Below are 22,583 nucleotides of genomic sequence, written 5' to 3'. Positions count from 1 at the left end.
CATCTTCAAGGTTGGTGAAATAAATCCAAGTAAAATTTTTACAATGTGATGGGAAATTTGTGCAAAGCCTTCCAGGTTTTGGCCTGTTTGTGCAGCCTGCACACGTAGTCCTGGGCTGATGCTGAGATTGGTAGAAGTTTTGCATGTGAAAAAAGTACAAAACGATTCAAAATTCTGTGAAGCTTCTACTACTATAAGCCTGTTACGAAACATGAATAAATGCACTCCACTAAGACCTTAAGTCCTTAGGAGCAGTCTTCTGTTGCTAATTAATTAATTGATTAAATGAGAGGTGCCCATGGGCCTCAGTCCCCCCATGTGAGGCACAGTACAAACCTATAACAAGAAGCTTTTCATCTGCCTCAAGGAGCTGACAGTCATGCTGGAATATCTCAGTATGTCGTGGGGGTTTCTGAGCAGAGCAAGGCGAGACTCTTACAGTGCTTATTTTGCCTTGTCACAGACAGATAAGGACCACAGAGGAGACGTGTATGACCTTTTTCCTGGGACTTTCCAGACGGTTGAACTTGTAGCAGAAAACCCTGGAACATGGCTTCTGCACTGTCACGTAGCCGATCACATCCACGCTGGCATGGAAACAACCTATACCATCAATAAATCAGGTGCAGTAGCAGAAATACTGCCTTAGGGCTCTGCAGTGGTATCACAGCAATTCAGACAAAAGGCAGGCAGGAAAGGGTGATGGCTAATGTCAGCCCTGCGCCCTGGATGGTGTAAATACTGCATTGCCTGTAAAATACTGCATTGCCATGGCCAATTAGCATCATCTAGGGACAGGGAAAACACCTCTAACAACAGCTGGTGCTTCACAAGAGGCCTTCTAAGACAGTGGCAGGCTGTAGACCACCTGTAGGTGATGCAGAAGACAACATCAAGCTATTTTTTAGCAGCTGTAGCCCCCCACTGCCTGCAGTAAGCAGTAGTGCCTGCAGACAGGCATGCTGCTGGTTCCTTTCTGCCTGCCCACAGGGATACTCGAGCGCCTTCCTGCATGGGCAGGGACCAACTGAGGTACAATGTTACAGAAAACGGTTGCTCAGCCTTCCCTTTGGTCCGAAAAGTAGGTGATTCTTTGACCGAGGAAAGTGGAAAACGCTTTGCTGTCAGGGGCAAGGTTACCTTTTGGGTGGTGCTGGTCCCTTGCTCACTTGCAAGTAAAGCCAAAAGTGCATTGTGGGCCTCTCTACATCACATAATTTCACCAGGTGAGTTTTTGGGTCCAGTGGCTCCCTACTGGGTCCCCGGCTGCACAGCACAGTCAGTGCCTGCTACGCTCCTCCGCAGCGGCTGCCGCAGCACCTGGCAGGCGCCCTCCTGCCTCTGCTCCTGTAGCACCAGTGCGGTGAGCATAATGCCAGATGTCACCAAAACACTCCTTCCTTGGAGAAGGTGAATCTATTGTATACCTCATATTTGTTCTGGCTGTCAAACTTCAAATGGACAGGCAAATGCAGAATTCAAGTAACAGAGATCTCCATGGGGAGGGGGAACTTTGCCCCTAGAGCTCCCCACAGCAATCTGTTAAAACCTGTGCTGATCTAATCAGAATTTCTATCCAGATTTCCAAGGTAGAAGGAATTAGGTCATGCTATAGTTCCAGAATGCAAAAATCTGTTTAATAAGGCTTTCAACTTAACTAAGCTTTTTCTTTCCCTACACAGTGCGTAAAGTTCCTTTAGAAGGTGGACTCACAACTGCTGTATATGATACTATTACTACGAAAAACAGCACCACTACAGAGGGTATGGATTTTTAAAAACAGCATATAAAACTCATCAGATTGATGCTTAGATTTCTCATAAACTATTTCTTGTTTGACAGGTTATGACAGAGAAGGAGTCAACATTTTTGGCAAAACTTTGAACCCCAGAGAAGCAAGCTTGATATTCACAGCCTTTTTTTTCATTGGACTTGTTCTACTGACAACAATATTAATCTTCTTCTGCCTCCTTACACGCCAAGAGAGCAAGATCTATTATAGTGCTCTGCATGACAAAAGCCCACTTCTGACGGATTCCCTGTAAATTCCCTCTTCCAGCATCGTTCACAGAGCTGCACTGGATTTCGTTGTATGCTGCTAATAAAACTGAAGCGAGACGTATGTTGATGGTCCTGTCCTGTAGCCAGCACTCACAAGAGTGAACGTGAGCCATAGGGTTAAACTCCACAAGCCATACACCACTCCTCTCTGTTTCTGCTCCCCTGAAGTTCACTTGAGCTTTGCCCAAGATCCAATTATGCAGGGAAGCACCACGCCTTTTGGCAAACGCACCAGGTGCAAAGGATTTTTGTGGGAGGAAGGAGAGGGCAGAATTGTAACCATGTGCTCCGAGATGGGCACTGGGTTCACACTAGTTAGTATTACAAGTGACTGCTTTAAGCGTGCTGGTTTCCGAAAGCACGGATGTAAATCTGCAACTCCCCATGGTTTTCCAAAGGGAAACCGGACTTACACCGGGCCAAGAGCAGAACCGAGCTCAAGGAGTCTAATGACATTTAAGAGATTCTGCTTTTTGCCCTATTGAATGAGGAAACTGTGCACTGGGGACAGATTTTTAAAGGTATTTAGATGCGATATAGCTTAGCACCCAAGTTCAGTGGGTGTTAGTTCCTAATTGCTTTTGTTAATCCCTTTAAAAATCTAGCCCTGAGCAAACAATGAAAAAGTTATTTGATTTTGTAATTGCTGCTCATTGTGCTCCTGATTCTGCAACTCTTCTTTACACCAAGTAGTGCTTCAGTCCCAAATTTTAATGAAACCACCACGAGGCTGACCACTGCCTTGTGAGGAAGACTGGCAGAATCAGGCTGTACCTAGTGATACTTGAATTTTTATAGCTCATTTTTAATTAGATAATGTTTATTCTTGCAAGCCAGCTGCTTACGTCACCTACAGCTCTTGCAGAGGAACTCCAGAACAAACACATTCTTCAATCTGTGAAACTCTTTATCCAAGTTTGACTTCCAAAGTAAATTCAAGTTGGTGTTTTTTATTTTATTTTTTCCAGTTCCATATTTTGAAATATGTTCAAACGTAGGTAACTGCACTGTCCATCACTCTTTATGCAGCTTAATGGTGCTCCAGATGAATGCCCAGGTGGCCAATACCCAGAAGTTTCATGGGTGCTTCTCAGTGATTTACTAATCCTTTGTTTTCCTCAGTTATGTAAAAGCACACACACACCACAGCCACAAAGCGCACGAGGCGGAACTGCAGGACTGAGCCCAAACTGGAGTTACATCATAGCAATAAGCACTTCCACAATTGCTTTATAAATCTGCTCTTCAAGCAGACAAGGACGGATACTCTAAACCCTTTTAACTTTCTGTTTTATGGAAACACTAGCATCGAAGTTCCTATTCTGTGCAAAAACATTATGCGTACAGAACATTTGCTTACTGTATACGTAGCCTTTACTTAAACATGCACTGTTAATAAAGCAAATTATTTGGTACTTTCCTTTTGGAGTAGCTAATGTGTATGACTTTTTAAAACAGAATCATAAATATATTTTGACTACATTGATGATAAAAATCTGGTTATTCGCATGAATCTTCTGGCACAGTTTATTTATCTGGCATATTACTGGACGGTGCTTGTGAAACAGGAACGAAGAGTCCAAAGGTCCTCAAGGACTCAGGAAGTCTTGTGCTGCTTGCACAGACGACAGCCTGCCATGGAAAGCACGAATGCTGGTGTTCAGCATCGCCTGCCTGCACGGTGCCCAGCGTGGGGACCGCGTGGCCAGCCTCATCCTGGAAAGCTGGCGAGGTCTTTTGCTAGACGAGCACAGCTGTGCATCTTCAGGTGGGATCCCAAATAAACTCTCCAAATAGCACGTATCCCAGACATGAGGAGTGGGAAAAGCCTGTGGGACCAATCAAACATCATAACAAAGGAGGAGAACTCAGAAAAAACACGCCGAAGGCAGAAAATGGAAATGCGTTTTTGAATCTATGTTCAGCATGGGGAAGCTGGGAGAACATCTGTATCAAAGGGTCACATCTGTATCAGACTGAAGCACCAGTGGAGGAGAGAACAAAGCAACAGAACGAACAGCCACCATTCAGCAGGAGGAGACAGTCCTCTCCTGGCGTGCTAAAGGCCTTCGAGTATGAAGTAACTGCACTGCTAACCTCTGTAGCAGTTGAAACTGTCTCAGTACCAAAAGCTCCGAAGGTGACAAATGTAATACCAACCTTTTAAAATCTTTCCAGAGGAGACCTGGGGGACTATAATGAGTAGCCCTGACACCCACACAATACAAGCTGGTAGAAACTATTCTAAAAAACAGAAAAGTGGTCAAAGGAACAAAACAGATGATGGAAAAATCAACATATTTTTGTTAAAGGAAACTGTACCCCAAATAGGTTTTTGAAAGGCTCGGTGTGTAGATAAGAGACCTGGATGAATATAGCCTGCTTACGTCTCCATAAGACATTTAAGAAGGTCCTTAGTCAGAACTTTTTAAAGAAATGAAATCACCATGCAATGAGAGGAAGAGTTCTCACAAGCTAAATAACTGGTTAAAAGACAGGAATAAGTAGCCGCTTTCACATGAGTGGAAGTCACTCATGGAGTGCTGCAAGGATCCATGCTGTTCCCTGTATTTGTAAGTGATGTGGAAAACGGCGACAACGTTTAGTGACCACCATAACTACATGTAGCATGAGAAATGATTGTGGAGTGTAGAAAGCTGCAGAAGAACCTTGTGCTACTGAATGCCTTAGTGATAAAAAGATAAAATTTAGTACTGATAAATCAAAAGTAGCACTCGTGGAGAAAAGCAATCCTAGCCTTATATGCACCATATGTAGCTCAGAAACGAGAGGTTGGAGGTAAAATAGTTTTATGACAATGTTAGCTCAGTGCTCATTAGTGGGCAGAAAGGTAACTGAATATTAGGAATCATTAGGAATTAAGATCAGAGCAACCCAGGAAATATCATTGAACTGTTACATAAATGTATGGTGCACCTGCATGTAGACTGGGGTTGAGCCGTATTGCTCAACCCTATCTGGAAAAGTGCAAGAAGAGCACAGAAATGAACACAAAAATGAGTCAGAATTGTAGGATGGTTTCCATATGAGGGATGATTTACTTGGATTAGGGCTTGGCAGCATAGGAAGGACAACTGAAAGCAGACAGGATAGCGGTTTTATAGAATGACAGTTGTGTGCAGGAAGGAGTAATTTGTCCCTTTTCGCAGAAGCTTTATGGGCTGCCCATGAGCCAGGCAAGCGGCACGTGCAAAGCGCAGCAACAGGGGTGGCTCTTTGCAGGGTAGACAGTCACCTCCGTGACTCCTGGTCTGATGGGGTTGAGGATGCTCGGGGCTTACAGAGGTCCAAAAAGAAACCGAAAAAATATATAGGGGAGGGGGAATAGTCAGGGCTTATTAAACATAACGGCCCCTCACTGGCTCCCACAGAAAGCAACCAGAGATGCGGACACCAAACACTCCGGGTGGAGAAGATGGCTACAGTGCTTGGAGCAGCTGACACGTGAGGAAAGGCTGGGGCTGGGGCCGTTCAGCCTGGAGAGGCTCAGCGGGATCCTACCGATGTGTAGAAACGGCTGATCGGAGAGTAAAATGGTGCAGCCAGGCTCTTCTCTGGGGTGCCAGTGAGAGGACAAGAGGCACGCACTGAAACGCGGGAAACTCCACTTAAATGCAAGAGAAAAGCTTTTTCACCGTGGGAACGATGAAAGAGCGGAACAGGCTGCCCAGGGAGGTCGGGGAGGCTCCATCCGCGGAGGCGCTCACAACCCGCCCGGGCACGGCCCTGGCCTACCCGACCCTGCCGCAGCCGGGCCTGGCCCGGCGCTGACGCCGGCGGGGGGAGGCGACCCCCGCTGCCGCCGCCCCGCGGTGCCGGGAGGCGGTGGGGGCCGGGCCGGGCCGGGCCGGGCCGCGGGGGCGCTGCGGAGCCGCGCGGCGCCGCGCCCGCCATGGCCATCGCGCACATCGCCACCGAGTACGTCTTCTCCGACTTCCTGCTGAAGGAGCCGCCGGAGACGCGCTACAAGGGGCTGCGGCTGGAGCTGGCGCTGGACAAGATCGTCACCTGCATCGCCGTGGGGCTGCCGCTGCTCCTCATCTCCCTGGCCTTCGCCCAGGAGGTCTCCATCGGTAACCGGCACCTCCCGCCCAGACCCAGACCCAGACCCGGGCGCCGGCGGGGGCGGCGGGGCCCGGCCCGGGGGAGGAGGAGGAGGAGGAGGAGGGCGGGCTGGCGGAGCCGGGTGACCCCGGGGCGTTGGGGCCCCCCGTGGTGGCCCTGGGGACACGGCGGGGCGTGCGGCTTGCGTGTGCCCTGGCGAGGCGGGCCCGGCTCCCCGGGCAGCCCGGCACCTGGCCGGGGTTTGGTGGTGCCTGGGGGGTGGTGGGAGTGGGGACATGGTGGTGCTGAAGGAGCATCTGGACCCCCCGGCCCGGGGGTGTCTTTTGTGGTGGACACGGGATCCCGACCTCCCTCGGCCGCCGTGTCCCGCGCCCTGGAGGTGGACATCGCTGCACACCCCGGGTGTCGAGGTGACCCGCGCGGGGGGACATTTGAACATGGCTTTGGATGCTCACCTGCTGCCTCTCCTGAATTTGTGGGGGGGATTAACTCTGCCTGGTGCTTCAGCCCCCCCCAAGGGTGGGAGCCTTCAGCCCTTTGAATGAAGACTCAGTAGCTGAAGCCCTCACAGGGCCAGAGCTCAGCACCCACCTGCCTGCAGGGTGCCCTGGGCCTCAGGCGGAGGCTGCGGTGTGAGTGCGTGAGGAGCGGTTTCCACCACCCTCCCCAAAGCGCCCCGTGTCCCTGTGTTGTTGGGACTAGAGCAACAGGTTCGTTTGGGCTATGGGCAGTGCGCAGGAGGGAGCACAGCTCTCCTGGAGCAGACCGTGTCTGCTCACAGTCTGCTTTATCCATGTGTTGGGCATTCAGGATTGGCCTTTTCCTCTCTTTCCCCATTCCCTCCTCTTCCTTGATGAATATCCAAATCGTAGAGGTAATTTGACCGCTTTGGTGTCATTCTCTAACACCTCTGGAGCAAGGCCACCAGCAGCTCAGCCGCTACATCTGTAGGCAGCGTTGCCTGCCTTCTCCTTGCGGTATGGTTTTGTGTCGCAACGCTGGTCAGCCTTAAGCATAAGCAGCATGCTGAGCTGTGCCTTGAGGACTGTCCATGTGCAACGCTGCAGTTCCCAATGCTTGGAGTGCTTTGCAATAACGTTTCTTTGTCGTTTATGAGCTGTCAGAAGTAGGTGCTTGGGAGAAGGATTTTCAGACTTCTGGGTTTTGGAGTGAGGATACCTCAGCGGTATGTTGAGGCTGGTCACCTGCTCCTTGAATTTGAGCTGCTTTACAACCTTGCAGGGTAATGCTGGGTATAAGTGGTGCTTTTTGCACCTGTGAACGCCAAACCGTGGGCCTCGAGCCAGCATGAGTAGCGGGAGCGCTCTGAAAAGTTTTGCCCCGATCTGCGGGGGGCAGCGGGATCCAAGTCAGCCGTGCTGCTGTGTCTCGTAAGACCTGGTCTGCTGGGAAGCGTTGCTGCAGGAGTGAGCGTTGAAAGGCTTCTTGGTTGTGGTGCTAAGGGGCAGGCACACGGGTGTAGCGATTCTGACACTGTTCCAGTTCAACCTCTGTCGGAGGGATGTGTGACTCAAGGTATGTTTTACATGAGAAAGGCCAAGTTATCTTTTTTTACTGATTATTTTACTGTACTTTTTCCCCATCCTCAAGTTGCAGGAGTACTTGTGCAACAGCATAATAGCCAATCCTTTCAGTGGCTGAGAAGTGGCTGAAGGGACTTGGATTTATAATTCAGAGGCTTGCTTATAAAATTATGTTGCATTTAAGAATTGTTCTGAATTTAAATGGCACTATCTGAATTAAGATTTCATAGGTGAATAAGCACTGTTCTCCACTCCTGAGACAGAAGTGAGTCACAGGACTTCCTGCACTTTCAGAAATAGTTGGTTTTACTGCAGGTACCCGTTTATTGGCATTCAGCATCTCATATCCAAGATACATGTTTTATATCCGAGGTGCATGTTTTACAGTTCTGAGTAAAGCAACTCTCAGGAGAGTAGAAATGGGTTGGACTGTGAATTGGTGGTGAATCTGTGCAAAAGCATCATGAATATCATTAATCAGATATCAGACTGCTTAACAGGTGAGATGACCCCAGAGTGCTCTGTTACCACCTAGTTACACACCTATTTCAATCAATGTGAACAGAGTATTGTTACTTGCAATGATCGAACAGAGGAATCGAGGACAACCAGGATGGGAATGTCAAGACCAGATCCAAGTCCTGTGGAAGGTCTGTTCAAGCAGAGACTTGCAGAAGTATTTCCGCAGTATAGCTTGCTGCTTTTAGTTTTAGACCTACTACTGATCTGTTCACATTTCTTCCTCTTGAAACAGTGCAAAAGAGAGCTTTCATTTTATGCAGCTGCGCAGGTAAACACAGCAGGTTTGCTAGCTAGGGCATGGACCTGTCAGTTCTTCTTCCTCTGTTTCCCCTCTAAAAGCTCTGTCAGGATGGCAGGATCCACCTCAGTCTGAAACAGTGGCTGCATATCAGTCCTCTTCTTCTGTGCAGCTCTGCAGATTTTTTTTCTCATTTTCCATCCTCATGTAAAGCTCCAATGTATAGATACATTGCAGGGTTAGGTAAAGGTTATCTTAAATGTTCCTTTTTTTAAAATTAGTTAAAAAACTCTCATTTTCACTAATCAGGCATGTGGTCCTCAGTGTACAGTATATATTATATCCTTCAGTATTGAAATAATTCAAATTGAATCTGAGACTACAATACCCCCTTAAAGCAGCAATTAAAACAGGCACTGAATCTTGCATGTCAGGAATATGCCGTGTGTTACTTTTTGCATGTAATTCTGAGAGCCTGTAAGAAAAAAACCTGGTGTTTAAAACCAAGCTCTTCTATTTGAAAAGTGGAAGAACGCCTCGGTGATGCAAGGCCCCAGTGTGAGATGAAACTACACCACGTGGTTTCTATATAGAAAGTGATACTATATCAACTGTGTTGCCATCGGACAGCTATCTCCTTTTTCCCACACCGTGTTTATTGCTTAGTAGGCAGGGTGCTTAAATGACTTAACAAAGCTATTTTCACTGAGGCTTTTTGGGAGGTGGTGAAGGGTTTGGTGGCTGGATGAGCATAATTCTGTAAGCGGTAGTGGTATTTGTTTCAGACATCTCCTTATGTAATTGTGCTTTGAAAAAGTTCAGGATTGCTAAACTGAGAGAAAATGGTAGGGTCTAATTTAGATCTGAGGAAGAGCGACTCAGAAGTAGCTGTGAAAGTAATATGTGAGTCACAACATGAAAATATCCTTGCCTCTGGGTACAGAAATTATACCTGCTTTCCAAAAATGAGTGTGCAGATCCTATTTCTGTTGGGATAATTGCATTCTTCCCACCTACATTATTCTGGCAGCCGCAGCTGGATGCTGCTATCAGCTTCACTTTCTGTTCCGTTTTGGTATTTTGTTGTAGCACAGTGTTAGATAACGGCAATTTTCTTTGTACAGGTGGTTGCTGTTAATTGTGCAAAACAATTAGATATTAACATGTTTACTAAGGCTTAGGGGGTTTTCTGAAGCCTTCAAGTAACTTTTGGTTTTGATACAAGTTTCAGATAACAAATGAGATTCAAACTGCGTATTGCTGAGGTTTTTTTGCTGGAGGCATGAAAAACACTTCTTCTGCACTTAGACACTGCCATGGAGAGAGCTGCAGAAACTCCCTGGGGCCGGCAGGCTTGCAGCGTCTGCCAGAGGAGGAGATGCAATATACATTTATTCTTAGTTGTATTTTAGAAAACCACAATCAGCTGCAGATTTGTCAGGACTTTAAGCTTTTTTCTGATATTGTTTAGTTGCGATTGTTTTCTGCCTGGCCTGGGAGGCTTTGCTACTCTATGCGCTGGCAAAAGAGAAGGCTTGAAATCCTGCACCTGTTATCTCTTTACTTCTGGTCCTTGTTTTATATATTTTTACACTGGGAACTTGAAAATGGAAATAAAAATAGGAACATGAGGGTTTGAACAATGTTATATTTCCTTACTTTCTGTATGTTATTTTCTTATATTATCTGGGAGTTCTTTGGGTAAATACTTCAGGTGGTCAGGCACTACAGTAATAGTAATATAAACAATAACAGTAACATAAATATGGCTAAATCACCTACCTATCTCTCTTATAGAAGAAAAAAACATAAAATAAAGATGTGGACACACTCAACCCTATTAAAATCAGTAGTTTATCTGGGTCATTGTTATGTGATTATGTTTTTAGTAAGAGTAGCTCTGAGATATGATTGATATTCCAGTTTTTAAACTATTTGTGTATATTGTATGACATGTTTTCTTAGTGTAAACGAGTCAGCTGAAAACACAGACATTTATTATGGAGGCACTGTCTTTTACAGTAGCAGGATATTCATTTTGGGTTGTACTGCATGGAAATGTTGTTTCACAGTCTGTAACTTTGCCCCTGCAGTCAGCGGGGTGGCTCCCCGCAGAGGATCGCTGCAGGTGCCGCGAAAGCAGAAGCCCCTCCGCCGGAGACGGATGGCTGGAAAGGTGCTTAGAGCTGCCGCTTAGCGTCACCCTGCGGCTGCGTGTCGTCCATTAGTTGTAGGCAGAAAGGGAGGGAGAAGTCTCCAAACCCTGCCGCAGCCGATGCGTCTGCCGGGGATATCTCCGTGTATAAAAGAGCGGAGGACTCTAAAGAATTGAATGGTTCAAGCAAAGCTCTGGTGGTTGAAGCTCAGCTGTACTGGGGCAGTGGGAGGTGGTGTCTAACGCGTCCGTCGCTGCCGGCTGTCGCACGACTGGTGAGGAGGAGAGGCGCTGCCAGGGATGCAGGCTTCAGCTTTGTCACCTCGAGCGTTAGAGCGGCGGCTGACCTCAGCTTTTGCTCAGCGTTGGCCCCGTCTGTCGCAGAAAGCGGCTGTGACAGCCCTGCCCGAATACGAGCGAGCCGAGTGCGGCGGGGGGGCTGAGCCGCACAGTCAGAGAAACGAGAGCAGACGATCCTCACCTTCTTCCAGAAAACAGCCGAAGCCCTGAGCAGATAGAGGGGGCTGGGCAGAGAGAAATTGAAACAAGCTGCTTAATTTTGGTGGAGGATTACTTTCAAATTATTTCTGGGAAAAATATCCATGGCTCTCTTGGGTTGTAGCTGAAAAAAAGCAGGTGTGCAGCATCAACAGCAACGTCAGATGTTTGCATCTTTCCCCCTGGGAAGGGAATTGGAGATTGTACGTGTGTGCTTAGTCCCAGTGGCTGCCTGTCACCAAATTCTCTCATTTGATTTTCTGTATACAGCAGACTGAAACACCACGAGGCTGTGCCAGGGAGCAGAACGTGCAGAGTGCATTAGCTGATTTACTGTGGGACTGATCACTGGGGAGAGGAGACGAGGAGGAAGGGAGGGTGTTGGAGAAGGGAGAAGAAGGGAATCTCCTGTGACGGATACCAGCAGTTCTTACTGTGTTTTCAGTTCTGGGCTGTGGTTGTATATGGCTCATACAGTTGCTAGTCTTAATTAATCCTTTTGTTTTAGCACCGATATTTATTTTATAATATGATGAATGACCTTGGAAAGCTTCCCAAGACCCTGAAACTGTCACACATTAAGTAAAGAGACCTAAGAAACTTGGGTGTGATCATCATGAATGTGCATTTGCTTGTCAGTTGTGGCAGGAGGGCTGGTTAGGAAGTACCTGGCCACATACCAAACCACAGCAGCCAGATCAAATCTATAGAGCAGCCGTTCAAATCTATAGAAAGGAAAAATCAAATGTGGGGCTAAACTGTGACAAATATACTAAGAGATAGTCTTAACTTTTGGATTAGGCTTCTCACTGGCCCTCCCCAGTGATGTGCATCTGTCTTCATGTTCACAAGTCACTGGGGAGGCTTTTGAGAAATCCTGTCTTGTGACTTCTGTAAAACTGGGGGCTAAAAGTAAACTGGATACAATTAGGCCAAAGACTATTCCTATGGTAGCTGCTGGCTGAGAGCGTGAAAAATGTTTCCAAGAGCTGCTGAAGCAGTCTGTATGCTAATGGTGGAGATTTGCCCATCTTTAGTTCAAGAGGGCAATCTAGAAGCTGGAGCATCAGTGACAGGCCTGTGCCAGCAGGCACGTGAGCAGCACCTGGCTAGAGCCGTGCTTTTCAGTCTCTTTCAAACTGTGAACTCCTAAGCATCTTCCTTTGGAGGTGCAGACGGCTGAATAGCAGCCATACGCTCCCAGATACAGGCTTTGCTTCCCCCTCCGCTTAATCCCCCCTCTTTGGAAGCAGGCTGTGGGCCTGGGGTTCAAAAGCACCAGTCCAGAGAAACACTTCAGCACAAGCCAATGTCACTGTGGATGTTCCAACTATTTACTGTTTTTTTTTCTTCCTTTTACTTTTTCCTCCTTTATAAACTGTAAAATCAAAGCTCTGGAATGAAATGCACTGTTCATCTACTGCAAAACTGGCCAGTTACATGATTTATCATAGGGTAACAGGAGGAGCACCTTTAGACTTTCCCATTATAGCTATTAAAATCATTACAAGAGCATATAAGTGTTGATTTTTTTGATGAAAGTGTTACAGAGTGATGTTCCTGTTCAGAGAACAGGAGTGGGATTTGTGCTGCTCTTTGGCATGTAAAGAGTGTTCAATGAATAGCAGAAGTTATAGTCATCAGAACAGGTCTGTCCAGGCAGCTAGGACAAACTTATAAAAACATTTACATAAATGTCAAAGGATAAATTGTCTTTGGGTGAACATTTTCAGCTGTTGGTGAGGAGATTTTTTTGTTTTAATCTCCATGGTGGGAATTTAAGTCACAGAAAAATGCAAGTTTTTTTCTTTTTTCCCATGATTCCAAAAAAAACCATTTTGTATGCAGGCTTGATGAATACTTAGCTTTTCCCACTGCATGATTTTGAGACCTCTCTGAGCAATAACTGACATTCCTATGGAAAGGGAAAAATACTTGATAGCTCCTCTGACCCACTCTCCTTAAATATTGCATTAGCTTTATGTTCTGCTACTACTCCATTGCCAAAGTAAACCTCAATGAACAGGTTCTTTTTGCTTGTGCACCCATTTGTTTTTCTCCATACTTCCCTTCTTATGTCTATTCATATGTCTATGTTCTCCACACTTCCCTTCTGATGTCTATTGTATTTTACCCAGAGCACTACTTTGGTCCGCAAGCAGCATCTATAAATGTAGTAAAATCATTTCTTCTGGTCTGTTATCAGTGCACATCTGTACACACACACACACACACACACACACACAGAGTTGATTCTTCTTTGGCATGCATCAGGACATCTTTTTCAAGTTTTTTCATAGGTTTTAGTGTTGGTGTGGGACACGTGCTTTGTATGGTGCTTGGCAGTCTGTACATTGTGTGTGTGCGGCTTGGTTTTCTTGTTTGTGGGTTTTTCTTTAGTGGCTGATAAAGTGGATAATTCTTGCTAGATAAAATCAAGTATTTGGTTATTGTGGCTAGTTCATTTTGCCTGGTGTAAAATTATAGAAGTAATTAGTGGCTAGATTTTCATTCAAGGCGATGCAAATCTTTTTTTCCAATGGTTGCAGTGTATTAGAAAGCAAATAGTTATTTACTGAAGGTTTAATCCTGTCAAATACAAGCCTCCAGATCCTGGCTCAGTTCAGCTTATGAGTAACATCAGTTCTTGGAATACTCTGTCTTAGTTGCAGTGCTTTAATTAGGTGCCTAAGCAGGGAGAGAGGTGTTGAGCGCCTGGGGAGGAAACCTGCCCTGCGTGCTGGGCTTCAGCCCTCTCTTAAGGAATAGCCCGGGGCTCCCGTCAGTGCCAGCACTGACTGCGCGGCAGCCAGGGGAGGCCGGGCCTCTGCTCATCGCCCCTTCCGCACCGGCAGAGCAGCCCGATACCGTCCTGGGACCATCTCCTTCAGACCTGAGCTTTTCCTTGGGATTCCAGGAGGGAAGAAAGTTTCTTTTTCAGAAAGCACCTGCAAGAGCAGTAGGGCGGGAGTGTTGGAAGTGACCCAGATCCTGCTCTTTCAGAATCTACAGCAAAATTTCCACCTCCATTTGTGAAGGACTAGCCAGGGCAGGCTTACTGCTTGCACTTTTAACTCTTACGAAATCCCGGCAGCAACTAGGACATCTTCTCAGACACCTAATGATCGAACCATCCCAAATGAGCTTGCAGGACTTGGACAAAGTGGGTGGAAAGGTGTTACCTGAGCACAGAGGTGAGATCTCCAGCTGTAGGCAGGCTCATGCTGGTTTCTGAGGTGCTGCAGAGGACCTGCAGAGTAACCGAGTGCGGTAGGGAAGGACTCTCCTATCACAGGCACAGAGAAAATCAGTACTAGAGGATGATTAATAAAAAGATATGTTGCCAAGTGTAATCGTAAAATCGGCCAAAGCAACCGCTTAATGAATGCAGTCATTTATTATTCCTTATCCTTCTTGCTGTGTATTATATCTCCCTGTCATCATTGTGAGCTTGGCTGCTGGGATTTTTTTGCCTTTCTGTTACTTTTGGGAGCAAAGGACTGGGAATGGCTTCAAGTCACCAAGTCAGGAAAGCTGTTTCTTTGATAGCAGAGGACTATTAACCTTCCATAAACTAGCTTCACATGTGCGTGTGTATGTGTGCACATATATATCTACGTATGTATCCATGTACATAGTGATTCCGTGACAGCAATTTGGCCCTTTGCCTAAGTTCTACTTCAGTAAAAATTACAGCTTTTCTTCTTTTTTCCCCACTTCCTCCAGAATATCCAAACATAGACTAAATCGTCTGGGTAGGTTTATTGATATTACTCCTTCAGAAGGTAGAGAGGAAAAAAAAAGATGGAAAATTGTGACTACTTCAGTTGCATTTAACTGTATTCTCTCGATTTTGCATAAAAATGTGCTCTGCATTTAACTGTTAACATACTACTGTTAGTGCAAAATTATGATTTGTATTAGCAAGTATTTACAACCAGTACTGCAATAAATTAATTAAAAAGCAGTGTAAGATCCAGAGTGTCCCCAGCTTCCGGTGAGGTCTATCTCTGCTTGGCTCCCAAGTCAAGTTCCCAAAGTTCCCAAAGGTTCCCGAAGTCACTGCTGAAACCCCCAGAAAATGAAGAGCAGCCTCACTGCTCCATTGCACCACCAGGATGGCTATAATTAGTCTGGTATGAAGTTGTGCTTATAACCGTTTGGAGAGGGAGGCTGTCTGGCTTTTTCATTACTAGTTTAGACACTCAATCGCTTTCAGTGGTTTCCCACGCGTGGAGTGAGCCCTTTGAATGTGCTTCCTTTACAGATGGTAGAGACGTGACTAGGACAGAGCACGGTTCTGAACGCTCCTCTTGCTCATCCTCTGAAAGGGTCATTTACTTACTGCTTTACACATGGTCTAGTGTCAGTAACAGGACTTTTGTTAAATAATAAGAGCAGAGCATAAACGGGCCCTAGCCAGCAAAGAGGCTCAGCTTGGCCGCTTACTTTCTGCAGTGTCTTGAGCTTCCACAGATTTCTTCCACAGATGGAAATTCTCTGGAAAGTAGAAACTCTTGGAGCTTCTCTCTAGGAGAGCGTGAAACTGCTGGTGTTGTGCCAACTTTGTTAGATCATGTGAGCTCTCTTCTGATAAATAGTAACTTGTTTGCCATCAGGGAGGCTTGTGACAATTCAAACTATGTCGTTATGACACTACAGCCTTAGAAATAATTGTAATAGTGACTCATCAGCGAAGGCTTTTATTTGTAATGCTCCTCAACTATGCTACATTGTAAAATGGCAACAGAAGTTACAGTGTTAATGCAGTTAGCCCCTCTTATAAAATAAGTTCTTATTCTCTGAGAGCTAAACCAGAAAGTAGGCACAAAAAACAAAGCAGTCTTATCTGAAGTATTTATTATGGTAAAGCACACATGTCATCTAGTGCTAACTTTGCTGATGAATGTATTAAGGAAAAAAATAGCAAATAATTGCCCCTCTAGCTCTTTTGATGTTTGTATTTTCAAAACTTTTTTTAAAGGCATAAATAAATGCAATACAATTATCTGGAAATAATTAAATAATGTTGATAAATGATAGACCTGCTCATAGTGAATCTTGGTTACTGTGCAATTAACTGCTCTTCCCTCCAGCACGCTCCCTGCGAGTGTGGTTTTCCCTGCAGGGATGCAGAGCACTTTCTGGGTGGGAGGTGGAGGAGGATGTGCTTGGAAGAGCCGTCTCCACTTTGAACAGTTGTTTGATGAAGCAGCTATCCTGTTTCAAGACCTCGGGAAGCCTACTAGAAATTTTTTTTCTTCAAAATCAAAGCTTCAAAAAGGAAAACAAAAACCTTGGTCCTGCTTTATTAGCACTCATCTAAGGAGCCACTGATATCCACATCAAATAATACCACTCTTCATCACTGAGATATGCTGTGGGAAAAGTTAATTGGTGACTGTAGCTGGTTAGATCAGGATTTGACCTGAAGGCTGAGGCTGGCTAAATAGCTGCACTTGCTGTCCTCTGTGCCTTGGTCTTAATTTGAAGTTCTGGAGCAGCTGGAGAAGTGTGGGAAGTGATTGGGGATGGCCAGGATATGTCTGAGCCCCGGGCACAGCACATCACTACGCTGGTGAGGAGAGGTCCGGGGCTCTTCGGGAGAGCCTAGAGGCCAGTATTGCTCTGCCAAAAGGCAATCCCTACTTTCATCTATGTAACTCATAACTTGTGCATGGTCTCAGAAGCGGAACAAGTGGCAGCACCCTGGGATAAGCTTGTCCTTGCATTACTACAAGGACTGCTGGACTGTGGGAATGGTGTTTGCGGTCTTGTTTTGCTCAGTGCATAAGCTGTAGGTTATGCATGTGGGAAATGTAGCTGTTTATATGAGCATCATGGTAAGCCTTTCCTCAGGAAACCAGCCTTACCTGAACACGCTTTTGGTTTCCCTTTGGCCAACCTGAGTCAAATGCAAGAGAGAGAGTCGCATCTTGGAGGTTACATTCCCAAAATACTTACGAAAAAGAGGCATAAAAGGCAGATGCTTCTAATATCCCGTCTTTGGAGAGACATACAATATTGGCTCAACCCTTGCCAGATGTCAGAGAATCTGGGTGGGAGTGTAACCCTTTGGATGCAGTTCTGTGGGAACAGAGTGACTCTGTGCTCTGCAGAACTGCCGTGTTTTGTTCTATTGCCTAATATAATAGCTTCAGATAACACTAAATCCCAAGCATGAGCTTTTCTTTCTGAACTTGATTTCTCCTTTTTTAATCTTCCAAATATATGATAACTTTTGCTTTGTTTTGCAGGTGCTCAGATAAGCTGTTTTGCACCCAGCTCCTTTTCCTGGAGACAAGCTGCTTATGTGGACTCCTATTGCTGGGCAGCTGTGCAGCAAAAGCAACCATCCCAGAACAACTTAGAAAACATTCCCCTGTGGCTTCATAAAGTATGTACAGATTTCCTTCTCTTCGAAAAATTGGCCGAGTGTAGAAGCCTGCCTTTTCTTTACCTTTCTCATTCCTCCTCTGCTATAATGCCTGACTGTGAATTGACTTTATTTTTAGAGATGTTTTCTTTCCCTTGCTTCCAAACAGGGTAGGATGGGAAGAGATACTTTCTGCTTTTAAATAAAGGATCTGTCATGGTATAATAACAAATATCACCAGTTATCTGACACAAAAGTAATGTTAATGTTGATGTGTTGCCCTGGAGCTGGGTGTCTGACCTGACTTTAGCCAGGAGCTATTTTAAAATCATGAAATAAGACAAAAGCCGCAGCAGCTGGCTTAATGCCTGCATCAAAATCTTACTTAAGATAGTAAGAGCGTAAGATAGCAATAAGATAGTAAAAGCATTTAGTATTCTTATTGCATTACACTTAGCCTATTGTGCCCGGGCAGAACTGGACTCATGGCAGATGTGTACACTGATGCTGCAGTGATGGGCATTTTGGGACAGATGTGCTACACCATTGGCAGCAACACATTTAACCCCTGTCTTCAGTGTGTTCCTCTGAGCTTCCTCGGGCTGTTTTCTGGCAAACTGTGAGTTGGCTTTCTCTGCTGTAGGTAAAAGCAGCATCGTAGTGAACATGCAGTAAGGGGCCTGTTTTATGTGTGCTGGGTACTGAGATACTTGAGATGGCTCAAACCATTTAGCTGAGCTTTGACAGCAGTTGCAAACTCTGACTGGATGCCATGCCAGCACAGGGAGCTCACTCTACTTGAGAAGCAGTGTAGCCCTGCTCAGGCCTTGCTGATCCTGAGCTAACAAATGCTGCTGGGGTGCTCTGTGCAGCCTTCCCCAGCCCTCTTGTTACTTCAGGAATGCTTGGAGCTGTGATGCTCCCAGACCCAAGCTACAGCTTTGTGCCCCAGCAAATAATCCCACTGGCAACTAAGAGCAGCAGAGGACCTGGTGCAGAGGTAGCTCAGGTCTGAGACCTGCAGTATTTCTGGGCTTTCCTAGCATATTGCATACCTCAGCTTTCATTATCCAGTGAGCTGGTTCTGTCTTCACTGAAGCGCTCTCCCATTCATCTGCTGACTCAGATCACTAAATAAGAGTTTACTGCTGCCTTCTCCAATTAGCTCTGCACATAGCCTTGATACAAAGGTATTTTGTTTCATGAATATTAAAGACAGACTTGTTTTCTAGGCTAATCTCTGTTTTGTTCAACTACTGCTCCAATTCATCTCAGTCAGACCTTCTGCAGAGACCAGCCGAGGCTGGTGAGATATCTCGCAATGGCTCGCGTAGGTGGAAACTCCATCTGCAGACCTGGATGTGCATTAATACATTGTTCCCTCTTTCTCTTGAGGGAGAGTTACTGTTACCTAATTTCTTTTTGATAAATTTTATTCCATATTCATCTGTTGATATTTGACAATTGCAGCTGTAAGTCTCTTAATTTGCTAGCCATGACAAATAGCTTAGGTAAGCATATTTTTATGACACAACCCACATTAATTTGCTGATCGGTGCTATCTCAGGAATTGATGCAGGGCCCCTATTTCCACAGTTTCTCTATGGTAGCTTAATGGTATGTGATGTTTCCTTTCGAATACCCTGCAGACTGGCTGCAAGAAATATGTCTGAATAGCTGAGTCAGAATCTGTGACCGAGTCTGGGTGCCTAGTGTTAACTCCCTAAATCCATGCTTAACCACCACCCACCCTTCCAGTGGGTCAGTCAGTGGAAGCCGTGCAGATTGTTTGGAGGCCAGTACTAATAAATATCCTTCTACTTGTTCATCGGCTCTCATGCTTAACAAGTTTCCAGGTAACGAGCAGTGTTACAGCCCTTAATGCTGGCCTTCAGTGCCCACTATGCTATCTTGAGATATTTGGCTGTTCTTCAAATCTGGGGCCAGCAGCTGCTGGCTGCACCTGCTAGCTGACTGTGATGCAGGCTGATTGCTTTTGCAGGAAAACAGAGCTTTGGTTGTTTCCTGGTGCATGCAGTGTACTGCAGAGTATGTCAAAGCTCATTGCTCTGCAGACCTTGGCTAGATAATAATTTTTAAAATGTGCAGAGCCTTTGTGAGAGCACAGTGATGTTAATGAGGGAAGGGAGCCTTCCTTAGCTCAGATGAGAGAAGGCTTTTTCCTGGAGTGCAGGGACAGAGATGCAGGTAAAGGGACCACAGGGATTGTTAAGTCCACTTTTTCCTGGAGAAACACTTTAGGTTTTGTTTCTACATTCTGGGCAGCAGTGCAGTTATTTGCAAAGCATCTCAGATTCTTTTTAACACTCTGACTCACTTAGTGTCTCACTACATTGGCATGCTGGAAGGCTCCATGAGAAGAGGTTAAGGAGGTATTATATTGTGTTTGGGGGAGATTGAGGTCGTAGGTCCCAATTCCTCATTGAAATGAATGTATTTCCTTGAGGCATGCTCTCTGTGCTCTGTCAGAAGTGCTGTCAAGGGTTGGCATCCTAGGATAGTGCTCAAAGCAGGATAGGATGGAAGAAGAACTGGGCAGCTTTTTGTCTCCTGGTGAATAAGCCCACTTGCAGCAACTTGTCCTGCTTTTGTTCTAGGTATCTAATTGCTTGAAGGACTATCAAAACCAGGTCACATTATAAGAGAAACTGAAATCTTCCCATTTGCATCCTATTTCAGAATACAAGTTTGCTCTGGGATTTTTAGTTTTTCAATCACTGACATGTATGCTTCAATTCTGAGACAATCCCCAAAGCTTGGGCACCTTTACCTACTATGAGTCCTGCTTTGGGAGATCTCTCCCAACACAATTTATCAGTCTGAAAACTTGTTTTGGAGTGGAGAGGAGGAGCGTGTTGCAATTCTCTGAGTAGCCTGACTCTCTAGTGGCCTATGAACTCCTGTGGAGGCCTCTTTAGGCATTGTTCCTTGGAGAACAGGATATTTGAAATTTTCAGTGATCCTGAAATAACTCTTCATACTGAATAACCCTTAACAGAAAGCAAAATGAGTTGTGTACTCAAATAAATGACTCAAGAAAAAAACCGTGTTTGCAGACGGATAATAAGGGAGTATGGTATGTGCTGCCTATCATGTTAGTTTAAGAAGATTTCCTCCTCCTTGTCAGCTAAAGATGTCAAAATGCTTATGCGGTTAAGTCCTTTTTCAAGACGCATCTTCAGGCCTGTCACTCCTGAAACTGAGCCTGGTCAGGAGTCATGCTTTTTCTGATGTCTCTGTTTTCTTCTGGGGGTTTCCATTCAGACTTGAACCATCTCAAGAGGTTATTTGTACCTGTCTGAAGTATCAGAACTGAGATATTAACTTCTGAAGATAGGTTGTAAAGAAAGGCAGGTAACGTTGATAGATGGAAGAGCTGTGTATTCACTCCCTCTGTTCTCATTGCTTGTTTCTTGTCTCTAAAGATGAGTGCTCCACCTGACAATTTATTTGACAAAACTTGGCTTGATTTTTCACTTAAATAGAAACAAATTGCTTGCCCACTGTGAGTGGCCAGTCCTGGTAGTCTAGTGGAGGAGAAGACTGTACCAGGAAGTCTTTATAATGTGTAGTGCACAGAGAAAATTATACAAACATGCAAAGGAGAATGCAGAGCATCATCTTATTGCCTCTTGATAGCCTCTAGGCATGACGGCAACCAAGCAAGTTGGGGGAAGAGGCGATAGGATATTCAGTTATGACCTCTCCCTAGCCCTCAGACCTGGATTGCTAGAATAGGGGTGCCTATGATCATGAGACTTCTAGGGTTTTTAAATTATGCTATTTTCTAGTCTGCTATTAATTGAAGAGAATCAAGGAGGAAGAAGCAAAGCTGAGGTAAAAGGAGTGAACAGTTCTTCAGATGAAGGGGATCAGTACCAGTGTGAAATGAAGGAAAATGGTTCATTTGCACATTTCTATATGCCAGACTGACAGGAGAAAGGTTTCTACATATTGTAGCACAGCAAGGAAAAGCCAGTCACCTTGGCTTAGATCTCTGGAAAGTGCAGGGCAAATGTGGTGGTACCTGCTCAGAGCATTGCAATCTGAAGAATCCTTGTGAAGTCTGTGTGTGTGAAAAGTTCAAAATCTTCATGCTTTTGTATTAAATCTGAGACTTCCTGTGGACCTGTGGGTTGTTCTCCAACTTGCTTGTCTGTAAGTACACATAAAAACTGAGGTTCTTTGTTATGTTGCTGGTATAATTATAATCACAGTTGTTACCTGGTTCTTGTTACTCACTGTATCCAACGTTACAGTTGTCTGAGGACTCTTCACCTTTCGCCTGTAAAGCCCCACCCAGGAGGATTGAGGGCTGTCAGTGCAAAAAAACCTGAATGTAGATGTATTTATAAACCATTCTTTGAGTACGCAGTATTATAACTGGTTTAGTCTCATCATTATTCTTACTAACTGAAGCTGGAGAAATACAGTCTTTCAAGCTGTATCAAAACAGAAAATAAATAAGGAACAGATGGGATAGGAAAAAGCATCAGTATTGAAATGGTTTGAGATTCAGTTTCAGATCTGGAGCCAGGGTAATATCTCAGCCACATGGCAGCCTTTAGAATTATGAGTCATTTATAGCTCATGTTTTTGCCCTGAAAACTGATGAAAAGTCTCCCATTGACTCTACCAAGAATACAATCATGTCCAGAGGGAAGTTAATAACTTTGTATCAGGAAACGTTGTTGTCGTTAGCCTATTTTGGTGGTGAGGGTGGGGAGGAGGGAAGGAGATTCCTTTGCTTAGGCTCTTCTCAATGGAGTATAAAAATTTGGAACTGAAGAAGCTGACTTATCATCCTAATCTTATTTTTTATGTGAAATATTTTGATCCTACATGAGTAAAGAACCTCCAATATTTCTCTCTTTGTTTAGCATTCTACATCAGTGAATTTTCTCAAGACTCTAATTCAGACTTGTGAGTGCAGTTTAACAGCCTTGTGTTATTGTACTTAAAGTTAGTATTTTACCTCTCTCAAGTATGGTAGAAGTCTGAATGCTTGCAATCATTTTAGTAATGTTTGCCTAGAGTAAATATGACTGAAGATGCAATAGCTGTTATTTTGTGAATGTCACT

The 22,583-nt window shown here is 45.1% G+C and overlaps 2 protein-coding genes across 3 annotated transcripts in view; both read left to right on the top strand.

Annotated features, from left to right (window-relative positions):
- HEPHL1 (hephaestin like 1) overlaps positions 1 to 2,963 on the top strand; it is a 34,001-nt gene extending 31,038 nt beyond the window's left edge. Inside the window, exons 17-20 of the mRNA XM_064505116.1 lie at positions 1 to 10; positions 464 to 623; positions 1,683 to 1,763; positions 1,843 to 2,963. The exon at positions 1 to 10 is cut by the window's left edge and continues 130 nt beyond it. Of these exons, the coding sequence (XP_064361186.1) occupies positions 1 to 10; positions 464 to 623; positions 1,683 to 1,763; positions 1,843 to 2,045 (454 nt within the window). The 3' untranslated portion in view covers positions 2,046 to 2,963. The remainder of the gene's footprint in view (positions 11 to 463; positions 624 to 1,682; positions 1,764 to 1,842) is intronic.
- A 2,935-nt stretch (positions 2,964 to 5,898) lies between these two features.
- Positions 5,899 to 22,583, top strand: part of PANX1 (pannexin 1) — a 29,783-nt gene continuing 13,098 nt past the window's right edge. For both annotated transcript variants that reach the window (XM_026109186.2, XM_026109184.2), the window contains exons 1-2: positions 5,899 to 6,155; positions 17,362 to 17,501. In XM_026109186.2, coding sequence (XP_025964971.1) covers positions 5,975 to 6,155; positions 17,362 to 17,501 — 321 coding nt within the window. In that variant the 5' untranslated portion in view covers positions 5,899 to 5,974. The remainder of the gene's footprint in view (positions 6,156 to 17,361; positions 17,502 to 22,583) is intronic.

Source organism: Dromaius novaehollandiae, chromosome 1 (genome assembly GCF_036370855.1).
Source record: "Dromaius novaehollandiae isolate bDroNov1 chromosome 1, bDroNov1.hap1, whole genome shotgun sequence".
In the NCBI taxonomy this organism is placed as follows: Eukaryota; Metazoa; Chordata; class Aves; order Casuariiformes; family Dromaiidae; genus Dromaius; species Dromaius novaehollandiae.
The sequence above is the reverse complement of the archived record's forward strand: the minus strand, read 5'-3'. Positions and strand labels throughout refer to the sequence as shown.